The following is a 20,219-nucleotide window of genomic DNA, read 5'->3' on the forward strand; positions in this document are numbered from 1 at the left end:
CTACATGGGAGCGCAGCACATATCGCTTATAGTCAAAGGCTCGGAGCCTCTCTACTTCAATGGCTACCGCTTCCCTAGCCGAGCAAAGCGTCTCTTGGAGTTCCGGGTGTCCGGGCCGCTCCCTTTCCGCCTCCCTCAGCTTGGCATCCGCCTTAACCAAATCGCCCAACAACACTTTCCGCACGCCTATATAATCCTTGATACAGATACCCCTCACCACTACCTTAAAGGCGTCCCATTCCGTCGCCCTAGAGGTCGCCGTTCCTTCATTCTCCGCGAAATATAAAGCCACCCCCTCCGCCAGGGCCGCCCCGAATAGGGGGTCTTCCAGTGTCTCAGGTCATAGTTTCCAGATCGGGACCCTGGGCTTCTCCGCTACCCACGCTAGCCGGATCAGGAGTGGATTATGGTCTGAGATCGTTCTCGACAGGTACTCCGATCCAGTAACATACGGCAGCACCCCCCGAGAACATAGTATCGTATCTAATCGAACATGCAAATCATGTAGCCCGGAGAAAAATGAGTAATCCCGGTCAGTCGGGTGTTGCCCTCTCCAGACATCCGTCAGTTCCCAGCTCTCCTGCCACTCCCTTCTACCTCTAGACAGCCTGTGCACCGGGGAATCGTGTAGTGGGGGGTGGGACCTATCCAATGAGGGGTCTGCAATGGAATTAAAGTCGCCCCCCAGCAGGACCGGGCCCGCCAGGGAGTGAGCCAGCGTCCCTGACAGTGTCGCGAGGAAAGCCAGCTGGTCCGTATTCGGGGCATATATACTAGCTAATAAAACATCTCTACCTTCTAGCTTCCCCTCCACTACCACATACCTCCCTTCCTGGTCCACCCATTGGCGCGTGAGCTGGAAAGGTGTGCCTGCCCTAATCCAAATTAGTACTCCTCTAGCATAGGCCGAGTAGCTGGTGTGAAAAACCTGTCCTCGCCACCTCCTCTGTAGCGCCGCCCCCTCCTGTTGTGTGAGATGCGTCTCCTGCAGCATTGCAATATGCACTCCTCTTCGCACTAAATAGGCATGCACTTTATGTCTGCACTGCATAGTATGTAGGCCCCGCACATTCCAGGTAATACAGTTCAGACTTTTCACATTAGCCATTGTCCCAGTGATCCGGTTGAAACACTCCCTCCAGTTCCTGCCCTCCGACGGTGGTGGTGCCCCCCCTGAACAAAACAAAACTTCCCAACTGTCCTAACCATGGCATACCCAGGGTCAATAACTTCAAAAAGAGTAAACAATCCCCAACTGTGGAGCCCCCCCCCTCCCCCAGAACAGGCCCCAATATCGAGATATCAGTCCCCATCCAAACTCCCACGCCTGATTGACCCAGGTCTCAACTATACACAGCCGTAGCTGTGGGTGCCTTAAGGGCCTATGGAGCGCGGCCTCGTCCAGAGGGGGGCTGCGCTGCCCATCTCCCCGCTCCCTCCCCAATTCCCCATGACCTCCCGGTGTGTCCCAACCTCTGCTAGGTATGTAGGCACGGGTTCCCCTCCCAGCTACCCAAACATTACCCACTGTCCTCTGCCAGCAGTTCAGATATTCAGGATCTCATCCGCCGTTTGCGGCGTCACCAGCGGCCCTTCAGTCCGATGAATCCCAGAGAGATCCGACTCCGAGCCTTAGGCCGAGACATGAGTGTCCGAGTCCGTGGCCCCCTTAGAGCCGGGGCCCCCCGCTCGCCCCAGCTTCCCCACTTCCAATAACGCAGCCTGCCGTTCTGCTTCAGTCTGGGAGGCCGTCGGCCCAAGCTTCCCCTGCCTTCGTTTCCTCAGCCTCTTCAATTTCCGCAGCCGTGTTGGCGAGCGCTCCTGCTCCTTTTCCCGCTCCTCTTGTGCCCTGGCACCGTCAGTTCCAGCCTTGTATGTCTCCCACCAGTCCCAGGCGTCCGCTGACGTGCTAAAGAAGATCGCCTTGTCGTCCACCACCACTCGTAGCCTGGCTGGGAAAAGCAAGGAGTAGGCAATTCCTTCAGTCCGCAGTTCCTTTTTGATTTTAAGAAAGGAGGCCCGCTGCTTCTGCGTCTCGAAGGTAAAATCTGGGAAAAGTGTGACCTTGCTGTTCGCAATCTGGAAGGGGCCATCCTCCCGGGCTTTTCACAGGAGCAGATCTCCGTCCTTGTGGTGAAGCAACTTGGCTATGATCGGTCTGGGCGGGAGCCCGGGCTTGGGAGGCCCTGAGGGGACTCTGTGAGCACGCTCCAGAGTGAAAAATGGCGAAAGCCCTTCCGGCGCCACCACTGTTTTCAGCCATTCCTCCATGTAGGCAATCATGTCCCTCGTCCCCTCCGTCTCCGGCACGCCTACGATCCGCACATTACTGCGCCGGCTCCTATTTTCTGCGTCCTCCGCACGCCTTTCCAGGGTGCGTATGCGGTCCAGGGCCTCCGTTAGCTTACCCTCCATCACCTTGTGAGCTGGTGCCAGGTCTTTGATCACCGTTTCAGCATCCTTGACCCTGTCCTTCAGTTTGTCGTGGTCCGCTCGGAGCAAGCCCAGCCCCGACGCCACCTGCGCTATATCGTTGTGGAGCGCGTCTCGAGTGGCCGTTATGGCGTCCAATATCCGATCCTGCAATCGCTGCAGGTCCGTCTGCTCAGTGGGGCCCCCCTCCGCCACATCAGACGACGCCGCCTCCTCCGCCTTGGTTCTCGGCTTCCCCATTGTAGCCGGCCTCGCCGCTCACGTCCTTCCCGATGGCTTGCTTCCCCCGGGCCTCAGCCACGTGTCCAGCCCCTGTGCGCTATGGAGTCTCGTCGCACAGATACCGCTCATCAGAAGCAGCGCCTGCCGTGGTGCGCGCCCCCCGGGATCAGCGGCAGTCTGGCCTTAGCCGCCTGGGTTAATGTTTCTGGCTCGTCGCACCACAGGGAGCCTGGCACCGCCGAGGTCCCTCCGCTGTCCTATGGGCCTCTCCACTTCGTCCCCACAATCAGCTCAGGCCTCCGCGGCGGGGGCGAGGGGGGTGGGCCCGGAGATAAAATGCGCCGTGTTCTGTCCCCCCGTAGTCCACCGCTCAGATCGGCCCCCGCTCACCTGCTGGCATGTCCGGGGCCCAGGGCTGGGTTGCTGTTCGTCGTTCCGCCCCCTGGCAATGGAGGCTGCCTGCTAGCTCCGCCTGCAATGGTGCACCCGGGCGGCCTCCTCTTTCAGCGTCCGCGGCCGCCGCGCACCGCAGCCGGGGGCCAAAGAGTGTCTACCGCTGTGGGGGGTATCGCCGCTGGAAACGTCCGAGCCGGCGGCCGCGCTCCTTCCGAGTGTTCCGGCAGTGCGATCCGCTGTCTAGCCCTCGGTCTTCCAGGGCTCCGCCGCGGCAGCCATCTTGCGCGCTGCTCCCCTTTTCTCCGCTCCGGCGGCCGTTGCGATCGGCGGCCGTTCTCAACTCAGCAGTACCGCCAGCAGCACAAAACTTGCCCCGCCAGTCACCACCGTGTCCTCGTTCGGCGGCGGGGCACACACGGGTTCCCCGGCTCTTTTGACAGGATTATCGTGGGGAAGAGGCACGGAGCTCTGGGCTCACGCCGCCATCACCCTCGGAGCTCAAGCCACGCCCCCTGTTTTTAAACCTTTATGTATATGAATTGCAAATTAGCTTTTTTGGAAATGAGTACACAAATGAAAAAAGACAAAAAAGTGTTATAAAAAGATAAAATATTTATACTATTCTTGAATAATAAATTGAATAATTCACTAACTACATGAGTGGTGAGTCTACATACTGTTGGATGCTATTACCATAATATCTATTTGTGGTTCTTTATATATATATTAATATTGTTTGGTAGTTTTTTAATTCTCTACTTGGCTATAGACCTTTCTCAAATTCACACATGGGATGGACATACCACCAAATGGTGGAGACAACGTCCACAGTCGAATGACAAAAAAAAAGTAGAATTTCGGACTAACCACTAGATGGATGAATAATGCACAGCATGTGAATCCAGAAAGGTTTCATGCTGGAAAAAGTATGTCTGTCTTTAGACCTGAGGGGTTGGGATAGATAATTTGTTAGTATGCTGCAAAAACCTTAGATACAAAAAATAGGAAGCCTTTAGATCAAAGTTAAGTGTCAAACAGATACATATTTATATTAAACATAGATCTGCAAAAGACAATGTCTTGCAAAGGAGTATTAATGCCATTTGAAAGAGTGTCTGCAAAAAGAGGTCATAGTTAGACGTGACCCAACAGAAAACTTCTGAAATGTCTGTTGATAATGATTTGATCAAGTTGAAGTAATTCACAGTATACTAAGGAATACTAATATGGCTGGCAGGGAGATGGATCTTGAAAAAGGACATCTAACTTCATGTGCAACTGACTAGGACTGGCTGTTGAAAGTCTGGAGATGGAGTGTTCAAATTTGTAGAGTTGGCATTAACTTACAAAGTAGGAGCAGCAATGGTGGGAGAGCGGCTCTTGGAAGAAGTACATACATTTAATGTGGGGAAGGTGCAAGAATTGGCAGAGATGCTCCATCTTAATAAGGATGAAAATAACAGTACCTCCAAGAGTAGGATTAAAAGAACAGTTTTTCCAAGAGTAAAGTGTGTGTGAGTTGAACGTTAGAAGAGGATGAACAGCTGCAAGTGATGTTAATGAAGATAAAAAGAGGAAAGTGATATTGTGAAAAGTATTTATAATAACACTAACTTGATTGTGCATGCACTTTATTTTTCTGAGGCGCAACAGGCTTCTATGCTTGAAAGAGTGTAGAATGGTCAAATCACTCAAAAAAACGAGATTTGCAAAGGAAGATTGTGGCCTGATACAGAGAGTGGCTGTAAAAATTCAAGATGGCTTCCTTTGTGTACTTAGGGGCATGAGCCTCGCTCCACTGATGCTTGGGCCATGTACTGATTAGAAAACAGGTATTGGTCAGGGTGTAGGTTTAGTGGAAAGAGGCGAGGTCAGATATTTTGGATGCTGAATAGGTGGAACGAGCAATGAACATGAGGAAAGATGGTGCATCTGAAGCAAATTCAGAAGTTTTCAGTATCTGGTGGTGGGGCGAAGACTTGCAGAGAAAATGATAAGGAAGACGGCAAATAAAAGGCAAACATCTAAAATGGGAACTAGATTATGTGTTTTGAAGAAACCAACAATAAAAAGCTACCATTCTTTCTTGTGATACACTGCCCTTTGACAATTTGAGCTTTGCCTCCACATTTTATAAAGGCAGCCTTGGGAATTCACTGCCTTTTTGATAAAAAAAAAAGAAAATCATATCAATGGTGCCCCTAATCACACTCGCTTCACATTTAATAAAAACAACCAATGGCTCTGAGTAATCTGCTCTTCATCGATATCTGCTTCTTGCACCTGGCTTAGTACATTTATAAAAGTGATAGCTAGCCTCATATTCTCGTCCCATTTTTTATGCATCTGTACACAAATTGTATTTTCAAGTCTCTTCCCACAAGACAAGTGATGCAATGTAGTCACTGTTGGAGTCACCTTTCTTCATCTGTCGTTTCTCTTTGCAAAACATTTGGTCCACCTGATTTGGTAATCATTGATCTGCGCTGAGCTCCACAATGTTTCTCTGTCCTACCTTGCTGAATGGCATATGTGGATTGATAGTAGTGGAAGAGAGGCCCTTGCCTCAACTGGAACCGACAACTGTGACTTATATGAACTCAGACATAAATGGGCATGTATATCCGAACTTGCCAAACCTTCATGAGACGATGGATATTCAGGAGTTTGATGCGCAGGATCACGCACAAACGTTCTGGAGCAGCGTATGACTGAAAGACTACTAGTCAACACAAATGGTTGCACTACCTCAAAAGTCAATTGCTGCATTCTAGAACACAGAACAAAAGGTACAGGGACATCCCAGACCTAAAGGGATAAAGTTCCTCTCTTCACCAATAAAGATGATATGAAGATTCATTAGGGTCATATGGTCAAAGAGGAAGGACACCAGTTGGCACCAGAAGTTCGGAACAAAGAAAAGAATTCTATAGAGATAAAAATTAGTCACACTACCAGGTTACTGCTTGAAAGTAGTGGAGGTAGGAGACTAACAACACACTTGTAATAAGTCATGCTATATGAAGAATGAAAAGATAATTTGGCTTCGCTGGGGCAGTACATAAACAAAATACTTAAAGCTGAGATTTGTAGATGACAGTAAAAAACCAAAAGAGGAGGGCCGGAGCTGCAGGATATCAGGGTGAGATATCAAATAACTTATGCGGTTGCAACAATGTCCAGCCAGTACCACAATCAGATTGAGAGCAAGGTGGAAAGACCAGACAACATTACAAGAGCTGCTGCATGAAAAGTACTGGGCATCTCAGAGATGGAAAGCATGGCAGAACTGATGGACCACAAATATTTTTAATGAAATATTAGACTGATTAAAACAGATAAGACTATTTCAGACCATAGGAGAGAAGGACATGGCGGAGGTTGACTGAGCACTGTTGGGCACGACTCAAAATCCAAATCTGAGGTAAGAAAATCTTTTAATGGCAGTTTAGAAAGTGATCAAGCTGGCTGGGAGATGCACAGCCCTTTTTCCAGATAACTGTCTGGACGATATAAAGAAAAGAGGGACCAGCAGGATATCTAGAAAGAGCTGATGAGCCTAAAGTCACCTCTTTGCTCTGAAAGACAGTAAAACGTAGCTCTAGACAGTGAAACATAGGTCTATATATTTTGAAGGGACTGATGTTTGAGTGAATACGCTTGTGTAGCTGAGGTTTATTACCCCTATCTCTTTATATGGTGTAATGTTTAAGAGTACTTTTCTATGCTTAAATGGCGGAGTAGTGGTTGGCTTTACATGTTAACATTTTTTTACAGAAAAAAAAATTGTTGATTACTGTTGTTGAGGCAGCTGGAATTGTTTCTAGTGACTGTCTCCAGAACCGAATGACACTCCAGGTATGTCCTTTAAAACTGCACACAATACTCCAAATGAAATATTATTAGAATTATTTTATAAAAGCTGTGGAAGGTAGTTTCTCTGACCTAGAAGCAAGAATTTGTGGATTGTAAATCAGCTTCATGAAAGAAGGGAAAAAAGGTTAGTGAAGTATCTATTTCTAAACTGCACTACATGGGAAATACAAAACACATAGTGGCTTACTTCGGAGGTATCTTCACTGCTCTTGACCCACAATGCATGCTTTATGTATAAACACTTTTAGTAAAAATGACTTGCCATTTATACTCTCCCAAAATGTAAACCTCTCCATAGGAAGCTTTATTTACAAGCTAAGTGCTTTCAGACAGACATCAAGGCTATTACTCAAGAGGAATAGTCAACAAGTGATGCTCTATGTTCAGATCAATAGTCTTGGAATGGAATAGAAGGAGTGTTTAAGAAAATTCACATGCATATTTCCAGTAATGGGTGCAAAGGAACATGTAAATAGCAGAGTAAGGTTTAAATCAATGTTTTGTTTGAGTCTCTATTAAAGATGTTCCTTCTGCCAATAAATTTATATAAAATAATGCTTTGCCCAAATGCAATTGCTTCTCTTACAGCAATCTGTTGTCTCCATCAGGTATTACCAACATCAGAGTACGCTGGACAGACTAACACAAACTGAAAAAATCACCCTTAAGAGAGTTGGCATTTTAAAGAAGAGTTAACAGAGGTCATGTAAATTAAAATGTGTTGTAAAGCAGCATTTGAATGGCTTTAAGGCAGCATAGGAACACTACCATGTAGTGATATGATAACATAAAAAGCAAAACTTACGTTGTGTGCTAAATTCTACAAGAATCCGTGCATCTGCAATGGGAAAGTCAGAACTGTACTGCATTTTCTCGCTCTCTTGCAACATTTCTGCCTTTCTGCGCAGGGGTTGCGCAGATCCTGCGATCCCTGGAAGGCAGGCACACCGCACGTTTACAGTTTGCTCAACTATTATTATTCACAAAGCGCAAGTGTGATGCAATCAAGAAGAAAATGGTGACAAATTTCCCTTTTTCAACTCTGCCCACTTCAACATTGAGGTGTGGTTAGGAAGATGGGAGGGCAAGGTGGAAGCATTGCATGACACCATATAAAAATTATTATAATGATAAAGTTACATAGTTGGACTTCAAAACTGGTGGCATGCTCCTCAAAACATTTGAAAAATCTCAAGTTTCAACTGCCCACAACCCACTGTATTGGGAGACTTATAAACTGCTTTGCTGGGGTAGTTTGTAAATGGCAGAGGAGAACTACAGGCAAATATTTTTCCCACTATACCAGACCACCTGAATCACTATATTTTGGGAATGAATAGAGGCAATGGGTGGAAGGCACCAGAAGGATACTTTTTTAGTGGGTTTCAAAATCTATTTAAGGAAGGCCCAGAATAAGGTAGGACTTGGGCTGATTTGAGTGTGGGAAAAATATCACTGAAGTTCCCCTTTAAGTTTTTCTTCACAATCATACTTAACCCACAAAATATCCTTTATGTCAATATAGAAGCGCAAAGCAGATTGCATCAGCCTAAAGGGGGCACTGGTGACTGGGGTAGAGCTTATGATGGTAAAAATATAAGAATCAGTTTAGATCCAAATAATTTTATCTGACCAGGATTTTGAGAATTATTTTCAGGAGTCCAGGGAGGGATTCCTTGGGAGTCCTTAAATCAATCAGAAAAGCTTTATTCGACCATGAAAATGACCGCCATAAAAGCACAGAAAATTATAAAAGTCCTTAAATGCAAACTTTTGGCTAGCAGAGTTTACCAATTAGTTTCTCTGTTCAACGTGGTCTCATTTCTGGCGTAAATTGGTGGCTAATACATGTACATCTGTGTGTCCTAGTGGCATTCTGTGGAAACCAAACCAAGTGTCTCAGCTGTACAGTCTCTTTCCATTTAAATCTTGCCAGCCAACTACAGGCTACAGGGAATTCCAATACAATAGGAGCGGTTGTCTTGGAATTATTAAACCGAAAGGAGAAGATGACAAGTTTGTGGCCAAAGAATCAAGTAGGTAAATCAACAGCTATCACAACAAATTGAACACGTGAATAGATGGCTTTTATAAAAAAAATTAAAAAACTGTTTAACTTGGCACCAAATAAACTCACAAAAGCAAACTTACGTTTGTTAAAATTATTTTACAATAGGTAATTCGAGGAGTATGTCTAAGTTTAGGTAGTTTGTCTAAAGAGAGTGAGCTTAACTATACTTTAATACAGAGACTACCTTTCAGGTTAGTGTACCTGAAAGGCATCTCGGTCGGGGGAGCTAAACTGGCTTCTTAGTCCATGAGCTTAGCAAATAATGGCATGGATCTAGCAATCTAGCCTAAACATGTTGCTACTTCTACAATAGGCACAGAAGACCGCCTTTCAGATCTTTTGCCAAAGAATACCTTCATGCCAAACAAATATAGGCTTCCTCCTTTCCAAAGTCATGCCCTCATTTGAACTCTTAAGAAAACAATCTATTAACATTCTCATTATATTAGCCAAATTGTGGATTTTACCAATGCTTGGACTGACTTCCTACATGTAGCCAAAAACCAGAGTAACCCTTTACCGACGAGAAGCAAATCTCTCTCAAGTAGTGTACAGTTATGTGCTGGTGTTGACTTATTTTGAACTTGGAAGCACAGTACATGAACAATTCACACTCTGGCATTCACCTTACGTACAGCAATCAAAGTAATATACATGAGTAGGAGGTAGGTTCTAGTAATATATATGTGCCTTTTCTCACATCTAATTTAAAGGCTGCAACATTTTTGATGGTGTTCTTAATTTTAATCATATTAATCATTTATTTGTGGTACTTTCCTAAAACATACGTTTATATACACACACATTTTTCCTGTGCATCCAACCATCCTACATAAATGTTCCAAAATAACATTCCCAATATTTAATTTAACCATTGTTATTCACAATCAAAACTCTTGTTTGTATGTTTCTGCTTGAGGCACGCTCACCAGGACCTTGACATTTGTCAGGAAAGACCAGACAATTCCAACTACAAAATGATGGACACTACTTAATGGAAAGGTCATTACAATTATTTCCATGTGGCTGTGAATCCTGTGTAGTCAGTACAATACTGTAAGGTATTTACCTGTGCCAGCGCTGTACACACTTAACAATGGCAAAAAAATACATTCTACAATTCTTCTCTATATTAGGTGTCTGATTTTCACATCAACTAAGAGATAAATATTTCTATTTCCACAAATATTTCAGTATCACCTGACACTTATCACGACAGACGCCAGAAGCAACAAGAACAGGACTACAGAAAGTTAACAACGATATCATGTGACTATTGCCTTAACTTTACATTTCTCATGCATAAATCTCTAGGGAGAGAAGCCTGGGAAAGCCCATTCTTCAGAAAATGGAAAAAAACGTATTCCAGCACAGCTAATTTGGAGTATGGTGAATTCTTCATTCAAAATAATCTGCTTGACAGAAACCAGTGACTAGGGCAACACTTCTATTTGCATTCTTGATTTAGAACAGTTTCCCAATATTGATGGGCTTTGCTGAGCAATGGCTTTTACTCAGTATTACTTCACCCCAAGCTGAAGACATTTCCACAGACTTCTCCAGATTACCAAATCTCTCATGCCATTGCCCAACCTGCTTATACACTGGTACCCTTAACACTGCACAACATTATAAATCTAAAGATGCTGTGAAAGTGGGCTTATTCACGGAATACACAACAGGTTAGTGCACTGAAGGCATGAGTTTTAGTTGATGCAATCCGTTTACCAAGACTAGTATGTCATAAAGGATATCCAAAATAAATGGTAATCTGGATTAGCCAATGAAGTATGAGACTAGTCAGGGAGATTGTGTTTCAGAGGCACAGTACAATTCATACAGCGCATGCAGATCCCCATATCATCAATCACAAGCATGCAATTGTATTGAAGGTACCTTCTCGTCGCATTTCTCGCTCCTTGCGCTTTTCTTCTGCCCGCCGTTCTCGCTCCTTCTGTTCTTTTTGTTGCTCCCTGGCTTTCTTGTCCCTCTCCCGCTTCCGCTCCAGCTGCTCTAGGCGTTCCCTGTAAACAGTAAAGGGTCCCCTAAAATGTTTTGCATTAGTTGTCAGATTTTAAACTGGTTGCCTTCATGCTTGATTGTCAATTTTATACCTTTCATTAGTGTTTACAGATGGCTCAGGAGTCAGGAGAAGAAGGTGGAGAGATCCCAAGAGCAACCAAGTCATGATTTTGACAATAAATCTCTTCTGGCATTTAATGTGGTGGATTTAAACACTGTTAGAAAGCTCACTACTAAGTGGATGACTCACAGAGAATGACAGTTTAGACTCCATCAGACCAAATCAGGAAAGTTGAGCAACAGTGTATGGGGGCACCAACTAATGTAGAAATTAATGCAACTTCCATATCAACCCCAAATTCGTGATTATCTCTGTGCGAGATTCTCAGGAAATCCATTCTGCTCCTGACCAGTATTGCCTTAACATTACATTTGACAAATTGCACAGTAGTCTTGTTTTAGTCAAACACTGGTCTCATGCAGTAACTGTACACATAGAGATCATCTGTACAATGCCTTCTTGTAGTGTTTATCACCAACAAATTCAGGTCCATACCAGAAAATAAAAGTGATTGAATCAGCAATATAACCAATACAGTATACCATTTTAGAGATTTGTGTCTCTAGCTTGAAGCTTAGTCCAACTATTTGTCTGATGTGGCATTATAACGCAGGACCTACTGGTTTCAACAAGGTGTTCCCTGTATTGAGCTGGAGGCATTCTAGAATGGTCTGAATGTAGAGTTATCACTATTAAATGTACGTGTCCCTTTACAGTAAATCTTGAAACACCTCAAAGGTCACTGACCGACAACCACTGACCAACTATACTGATGTCAGTGAAAATAAGTGAAATGACGTTTTGCCCTTTTGAAAACAGACAGAAGAGATAAAGGTGCACTAATAAATATTGTAAAGTTTCTTACCGGTCGGTGTAGTTTTGCATCTTGAAGACTTTCTGGATTCACTATGCTGTGCATTATTCAACAATCTAGAGGTTGGGTCCGGAATTGTAGTCTTTTTGCTCTTTTTTTTCGTGGCACCAGGTGGGCATCGACATACCACCATTTGGTGTCCTTCAGGAGTCGACGTGCTTCCTCCGGAAGCTCCCACCTTTGTTCTCCATCTTCGGATTCTTTTTTTTCTGGTCTTGTGTTTCCTCTTATTTTCTAAAGTCTTGTTCATCTTTAATCCATTTCTTCCGGTCTCATCTTTCTGGCGCAAGAGGGTGGGTTCGCTAGTGAATCCAGAAAGTCTTCAAGCTGCAAAACTACACAGACAGGTAAAAAACTATACGTTTTGCAGCGTGAATCTTTCTGGATTCACTCTGCTGTGCATAGACTTTGTAGCGGTTTGTCCTTTTTGTGGTGGCTGGGTGGAAGATGCGCACTGGTTACTGAATATGTGCTGTAAGACCTTCTGTCCCACTTGCACTTCTTTGTTCATTTGGACATTCACACAGTAGTGCTTAGTGAACGTGTGCACTGAAGACCATGTTGCAGATTGGCAAATGTCTTGAATTGGTGTTTTGGCCAGAAACGCAATTGTTGCTCCTTTCTTCCTGGTTGAGTGAGCGTGAGCTGCTCCTTGTAACAGTTGCCCAGCTTATTTGTAGCATAGTTGTATGGTTTGTGCAATCCATCGAGCAATGGTATTTTTGGTAACTGGTCATCCGAAAAAACTGCTTGCGAAGGAAACAAGAGTTGTTTGTATTTCTGCACTCCTTTGTCCTTTCTATATAGTGCATCACAGACCTCCTGGCGTCCAGTGTGTGCAGTGCTCTCTCTGTACTTGTGGTTGGTTTTTGGAAAAAAACTAGGTATTTGAATTGTTTGGTTGATGTGGAACCAACACCACTTTGGGCATGAAGTGCGAGTTATGTTATGTTATGCGTTTTTATTTGACGCACAGATGCTCCAGCTAAGGAGCGTCCTGGCGCCCGACAAGGCAGCTGCACAACACAACTAAAACAAAAAACAAACATATGTAGACAAACTAAGGGAATAAAAAGGTTTTCACCGCACAACGAAAAGAAAGCAAATCTCTCATAGCGCGAATCGCCGGGGGCAGGGAGTTCCACAGGACCGCCGCGCGCACTCGGAACGAGCGTCCTCCGGCTCTACTCCGCTTGAAGCGCGGTACAACAGCCAGTTCTAGGTCCGCAGATCTTAAGAGTCGCGCTGGGGTGTAGTTGGCAAGGAGGGCCATAAGGATCGTTGCTGGGGACCCCTTCAGAATTTTATAGGCGACGCAGAGGACCTTAAACTGGATCCGCTGGGCCACCGGGAGCCAATGCAGTGATCGCAGGGTACTGGAGGTAGGACAGAATCTTGGGAGGCCTACCACCGCTCTAGCTGCGGCGTTCTGTATCCTTTGTAAGCGCCCGATCTCAGCCTGATTCAAACCAACCAGCAAGGAACTCGCATAATCCAGCCTGGAGAGGACAGTGGCTTGGATCATGAGTTGCCTGGTGGGGGCATCGAAGAACTTAAGCACAGGACGGAGCCCGCGCAGGATGCCAAAGCAGCATGCTGCCGTGCGTTTGGTATGGCACACAAACGTGAGGGAAGGGTCCAGCCAGACCCCGAGGTTCTTAAGCTCGGCGACTGGGATGGGAGCAGGACCCAAATCCCCAGGCCACCATCTCTCACCCCACAGCTCCGGCTGTCTGCCAAAAACCATGACCTCGGTCTTACTAGCGTTCAGCTGGAGACAGTTGGACGTCATCCAGCTGGCGACCGCCCGCAGTCCTTGTTGAAACCTGGGGGCATCGACTTCGGCATCCCCGCTGATCGTGACCGCTAGCTGGGTGTCATCGGCGTATGACACCATCGTCATACCCCATTGCCTGACAACCTCAGCTAGCGGCCTTACGTACAGATTAAACAACGTAGGGCTCAGCGAGGAGCCTTGGGGGACCCCCAGGTTCAACGGATGGAATTTGGACTGGTATGGTGGGACGGTCACGCTAAAGGCCCGGTTGGCTAAAAACGACCGGAACCACTGGAGAGCGATACCGGTGACACCAGCCTCCTCTAGGCGCAGCAGAAGGATCGGGTGCGAGACGGTGTCAAAGGCAGCGCTCAGATCTAATAGCACAAGCGCTGCCGTTTGTCCCGCGTCAAGCACGGAGCGAAGATGCTCCACCATATAAAGCAGAGCCGTCTCCGTGCTATGACCAGCCCTAAACCCATTCTGCGTTGCGTCGAGGATATCTGCGCGACGAAGATGTTCCGAGAGGACAGCATTTACATGCGCCTCCATAACCTTAGCCGGCCACGGCAAGAGTGAAATCGGCCGATAGCTCTCAGGCTTGCTGCCGTCCAGGCTGGGTTTCTTAAGGATAGGCCGAACCATGGCTCGCTTCCACTTCCGTGGGACCTCGCCAGATGTTAACGACGAGTTGATCAAAGAACATAGCGGTGAGATGTCCTGTACCGCTAGGTCTTTGAACACATCTGGGCAAAGTGGATCCTCTGGGGACCCAGACTTCACTAGACGGGCCAATGTGTCTAGGCTATCAGATGTTAAAATAGGTAAGGAATGCAATCCCTCAGATGGTAACGGCTTAGGAGATGGATTAGCCGAGGGGGTGGCCGAAGGGAAGGCCCGATAAATGGCATTCACCTTTTCCAGGAAAAACTCTGCCAATTTTTCACAGTGCTCGACAGAGCTCTGGTGCGTCGTTACCTTTTTGGCAGTAAGGTCTTTCAGTACCTTAAAAATAGCCTTAGACGGGTTCAAACTAGTCCTGAATTGTGCGGCATAAAATGCAGCACGAGTTCTGCATACCGCCCGATGATACACTTTCACAGTCGACAGGTAGAGAACTTTCTTCGTGCTGTTATAGGCTTTACGCCAGGCCCGCTCTGCACGCCTACAAGAGACCTTCAGTGCCCGCAGTGAGTCGTCGTACCAGGGGCTGGCTTTACCGGCTCCAGTTTTACAGCCTACCAAGGGAATAAGGGTGTCCAAAGCCCTGGATACCCAGTTACAAAACCTGTCATAAACCTGATCAGGCGATCCCAAGATGTCAAATGGGTCAGCCGATAGGAGGTGGAAAAACTCATCCAGCTTAAGTTTGTTCCAGCGTCGTCTTGGAATCGAGCACACCACTGGCTTGGGTTGAATAGCCAATATAGGGCAATGGATCTGTATCAAATAATCATCAGTCCATGCTAGAGGTGTGTAGCTGGTAATGCAGGCTTCCGTAAGATTAGTAAAAAACGGATCAAGGGTATGACCCCCTGAGTGGGTGGGCTGTGCCACCAGCTGATTCAGCTGGAGCGCCTCAAGGTCTGCCACAAAACTGGACACCGAGGGACTGGTAGAATTGTCAAAGTGCAGATTTAAGTCTCCAATGATGGAGAAATTGGAGCACCCCGAAGCCAGTTCACTAATGGCGTCAGGTAGCGCCGCTCTAAAAGCCACTTCGCTCCCCGGGGGCCGGTAAATCAATAGGCCCGACAGGGTGAAGTTAGATGAAATAGCTACCTTGAACAATGCGCTTTCGCAACCCGGGATTTTTTGCCCATGCCACGTACAAGAATAGCAGGATTTAACAGCGAGAGCTATTCCTCCGCCTCTTGAAGCTCGGTTTAGAGTGAATACCGAGTATTCCGGCAGGAAGGCCAGATTGACAATGGCCGTGTCGGCATCCTGCATCCAGGTCTCCGTCACACAGAATAGATCAGGCAACTCCTTATCTAGCAGTTCATGAATGTCTAGATGATGCTTAACAAGCGACCTGGCATTGAGATTCCATACGCTGATACAAGGCTGTGGGTCTATTCTAATTACAATCCTATCACTGTGTATCTGCAGGTAGGCTCTTGAAGTGTTCGCGCCTGCAACTCACTTACTCTTCGTAGTGATGTGATGGCCACTAAGAAGGCTGTCTTTAGCGTGAGCATGTGCAGTGTAGCCTTGTGCATCGGCTCAAACGGTGCCTTCATCAATTGAGTCAACACTACATTGAGGTTCCATGCTGGTGCTGGCATTCGGTCTGGAGGTGCGATCCTCTTCGCTTCTTCTAGAAATCTTTTTACTACTTGGGAGGTGAAGAAACTTTTCCCCGTTCCTCCTCTTGTGTAAGCCACTATTGCTGCTAAGTGTACCCTTAGGGATGTGTAGAGGAGTTTACTTCGCAGTAGATGTGATAAGTATTTTAGTACTGTTGACTCCCTTGTGATTTTTCTTTGCAGTTTCTCTCTAATGCATCATTCTGAGAATCCTTTCCACTTTGCTATGTAGCATTTCCTTGTGGTAGGCCATCTTGCCTCCTGAGCACTGCCATTGTACTCGCTGGTAATTTGAGGTGTGCAAACTCTAGGTCTTCAGGAACCATGCTGCCAGGCTGAGGCTCTCTGGCTCTGGGTGTGGCACCCTTCCGTTTTGCATTGTGAACAGGTCCCCTCGTTTGGGAATCTAGATGCTGGTGGCACCATCGCCACTATTTGTGAGAACCATGCATGTCTGGCCCAATGAGGGGCTACTAGTATCAGTAACATGCTGCTAATGCTGCATTTTCTGAGCACCCTGTGTATCAGTGGTATCGGGGGGAAAAGCGTATGCAAATGTATTTGACCAACTTATCCATAGCGCATTCCCTTGTGACTGATGGTCTGGTTGTCTGGATGCGAAGTGTTGGCATTTTGCATTTTGGTGTGTTGCAAATAGGTCTATTTGCGGTGTACCCCACTGAAATTTGTGTCAGTTGATTTCCCATTCGTGGGATGCTGACGCCTGCCTGCTGAGTCAGTCTGCTTCCACGCTGCTCTTCCCTGGGAGATGTATCGCTAGTAGGTCTATCCTCAGTGGAATGGCCCATGTCCATATCGCCTGTGCTAGCCTCGATAGCGCTACTGACTGTTCCTCCTTGTTTGTTGATGTAGAACATGGCAGTGGTGTTGGCTGTTTGGATCAACACCCTGTTTCCGTACAGCTCCTTCTGAAATGCTTTCAAGGCTTTTAGTTCGAGGTAATTGATGTGCTTGACAGCATCCTGTTGAGACCATAGCCCCCACACATTGAGCTTGTTCATGTGCGCGCCCCACCCCATCTGGGAGGAGTCGGTTGTGATGGTCACTATTGGAGTTGGTTGTGTGAATGGTTTCCCCAGTGATATGTTTGTTTGTTCCACCACGCTATTTCCTGATGCACTGCATGTGACAACCACTAGATCTTTTCAACTCCCAGTTGCCTGTGACCATTGCTGATTTATCCATTCCTGGAATGCATGACGCCAAGATTCCCATCAGCTTGCTTACTGTTCTCACTGTCAGAACTTGCCCCTTGCGGTAAGGACGCGTTTCCTTCAGTATCGTCAATGTTCTCTTCCTGCTGGGGAACACTTTGGCCTGTAAGGTGTCGATCTCTGCCCCTAAGAATATCTTGATTTGTTCTGGTTCTCTTGACAATTTCTCCCAATAGAACGAGAAACCCAGTCTGGTCAGTGTTAATATGACCTGCTGGATGTGTAGTTTGCATTGGCTGTACGAACTTGCCTTTACGAGCCAGTCGTCGAGATAGGGGTATACGTGTATTCCTTGCCTTTGTAGGTGTGCTGTGACAGCTGCTGGGCATTTTGAACACACCCTTGATTAGGATTTCAGGCCGAATGCCAGTACTGTGAATTGGTAGTGGCTTTGGTTGATCACAAACCTTAGCAGGCGCTTGTGTTTGCGGTTGATGGGGATGTGTAAGTATGCGTCCTTTAAATCTATAGTAGCCGTGAAGTCCCCTTGCTGTATTTATGGTATTACCTCTTGTAGGGAAGTCATCTTGAACCTTTGAGTTCTTATGAATTTGTTCAGGAACCTTAGATCAAGGATAAGTCTTAGTGTTGGGCCTGGCTACGGAGGCGACCAAAATGGCCACATCCGCTTAGAGCTCCGCCCATCGGGCGATTACACTGGCCCGATCCCGCAATGTGAGAGCCTTTTCTGGGGTGCCTTCCAGTTTCCAAAGACCGCGAAGCCCTGCTGCAGCGACTGATGCCTCCATAGCCGCTGGGTCCACCTCCAGCCGCCACCGGTGCCTGATACCATCTGGGCCCGGCTCGGGCCTACCATCCGCCATTTCGGTGTTGCCTAGGCCGAGGTGAGTCCGCGCCCCTAGCCGTTCCCTTCCCGATCTTCCCCCCCGCTCCCGCCCGGCCTGTTGCCTGCTCCGGTGACCCGCTCGTTGCCTGCTGCTCTCCCGCCCGGCCCCCCCTGCAGGCGCGGGTATTTTGGCCCTTGGGCCTACCGCACTGCCACAAGCCGAGGCCTCGAGTGGGTGGGCTGGCCGGCCTCGCACTCCGGTCCCGGGGGTAGTGTTGCGGGTCGTGAGTTGTGGTGCGGGTCGGGTTGGGGTTCGGGTGGTCGTGGGTGACTGGGCACCGCCTCCCCTTGGCGCATGGTGGGTGCTCAGTTGCCGGCTGAACGGTGGGGGCTTTCCGGGCCCCCCTCCCTTCTGGCCCGGGGCCTCGCTAGGTTCGCCTGAGTCCTTGCCTGCCCAGCTAAGCTGACAACTGCCTTCGCCGCGTGTGTCCAGTCTCTTCCAGATGGATGGGCCTACCTGCTCCTCTTGCCTTCCCGACCTGGCCGCTGCGTGACTTGGTCGTTGGTGCCCGGGGGCCTGCTGACCACCGCCTTCCACCGCGAGCTGCCATGTGAGCTCCTTCTGGATATCCTGCCATTGCTCTGCTGGTGAATCCTGGCCGCGTTTCTCCCGTCTCCTTGTTACTTACCTCTGGTGCATTTGGGCAGCCCCTGGTGCGGCAACGTCCTGGGGTCGCACTGTGAGATCCTATAGTTAGGTCACCTTCATTGCGGTTGCGACCATCCTGCCACGATGGTCAAGAAAGACCCTCGACAGCCCAAGATTCAATTTGACAAGACCCCTGGGGCCATGGTGGACCCCGCCGCATGCTCGAGAGCGCAGGCTGCCCCTCCTCCTGAGACGCCTAGCTCAGAGGCCCTGGCCGCCGCCATGCTTGCCGAAATGAGGGCGGGCTTCAAGGCCCTGGACGCTCGGTTTGATAATCTGGACAAAAAGCTTGCTGATATGAACTCCAAGACCCAGGGTCATGATCGCAGGCTCCATGTGGTGGAATCTAGGGTGTCAGATATCGAGGACAGGGCCTCCACCTCTCTTAAACGACTCTAAAGAACGGAAAAGATCCTTAAAGATGTGGCTATTAAGAACGAGGATTTGGAGGCCAGGGGATGCCGCAATAACATTGGTATTCTCGGCGTGCCGGAGACGACGGCCACTGGCATACTGGACATATTTGTGGAGCAGTTCCTTTCTGATTTGTTCGACAAGGAATCTTTCACCCAGGGTTTTGTTGTTGAACGTGCACATCGATCCTTAGGCCCTCGCCCCAGACCGAGCTTGCCTCCCAGACCAATTGTGGCCAGGCTTATGAACTTTAGAGACTGGGACACTGCCCTTTGAGCGGCCCGTGAGAAGAGTGAAATCCAATGGCAGGGCAGCAACCTCCCCTTCTTCCCGGACTCTACTGCCATGGTCCGGGAGGCCCGGCGCAAATATCAAAGTGTCAAGGCCATGCTCAGAAACCTGTGCCTTCGATACGGCATGCTCTATCCTTCGCGTCTCAAGGTAGACATTGATGGCCGTCCAAACGCGGCTCAAGTGTTGTTTCGTGACTTTAAGAACAACTCTGGCAGGGCATCAAACGGATCCCGGCCCAACTCCCTGCCGCAGCAGGCTTCAAAAACCAGCGTTGATCTTTTCTCCCCAACTGGGAATGGATGAAAACAGTCTCTTTGCTTTCTCCTTTTTTCTTCCACTACTTTTATTGTTCATTGAAATCAGCAGTTATTTGGTTTAAGCTCTTCACATATGCTATTACATTCAGTTGTTTTTCGATAATTCACTGCTGGTTTGCCCGTCCGGCGTGGCGTCGCCATGCCCCATGGTGGATGCCTCCATGGTGTTTTTTTTGGGTTGCGACATAGGGATAGTTCTCTTATTGGTATATGAGAGGTTGGGTGGCGGGTGGGGGGGGGGTGATTGTTTCCTTTTTTATTGAATGTTTCAATTTGCCAAAGATGAGACTTGCTCTGTGTGATGTGATGCTTTTTTACACAGATTTGTGTTTTTTGGTTCAACATAGATGGTACGGTTAGGAAATGTGCCCGGTCCTTCCGGGCTTTCGGTATTAAAGTGGAATGTGCGTGGATTGAATAAT

At 47.6% G+C, this 20,219-nt stretch overlaps 1 protein-coding gene across 27 annotated transcripts in view; it reads right to left on the reverse strand.

The window, feature by feature from the left end:
* LOC147710773 (cyclin-dependent kinase 11B-like) overlaps positions 1-20,219 on the reverse strand; it is a 431,002-nt gene that overhangs the window by 328,065 nt on the left and 82,718 nt on the right. For 9 of the 27 annotated variants that reach the window (XM_086921517.1, XM_086921516.1, XM_086921513.1 and 6 more), the window contains one exon: positions 10,895-11,022. In XM_086921517.1, coding sequence (XP_086777643.1) covers positions 10,895-11,022 — 128 coding nt within the window. Of the gene's footprint in view, positions 1-7,732; positions 7,859-10,894; positions 11,044-20,219 lie in introns of all 27 variants that reach the window. The other 18 variants (XM_086921503.1, XM_086921502.1, XM_086921494.1 and 15 more) reach the window with 3 other exon arrangements.

This window comes from Lissotriton vulgaris, chromosome 5 (assembly GCF_964263255.1).
Source record: "Lissotriton vulgaris chromosome 5, aLisVul1.2, whole genome shotgun sequence".
NCBI classification, from domain to species: domain Eukaryota; kingdom Metazoa; phylum Chordata; class Amphibia; order Caudata; family Salamandridae; genus Lissotriton; species Lissotriton vulgaris.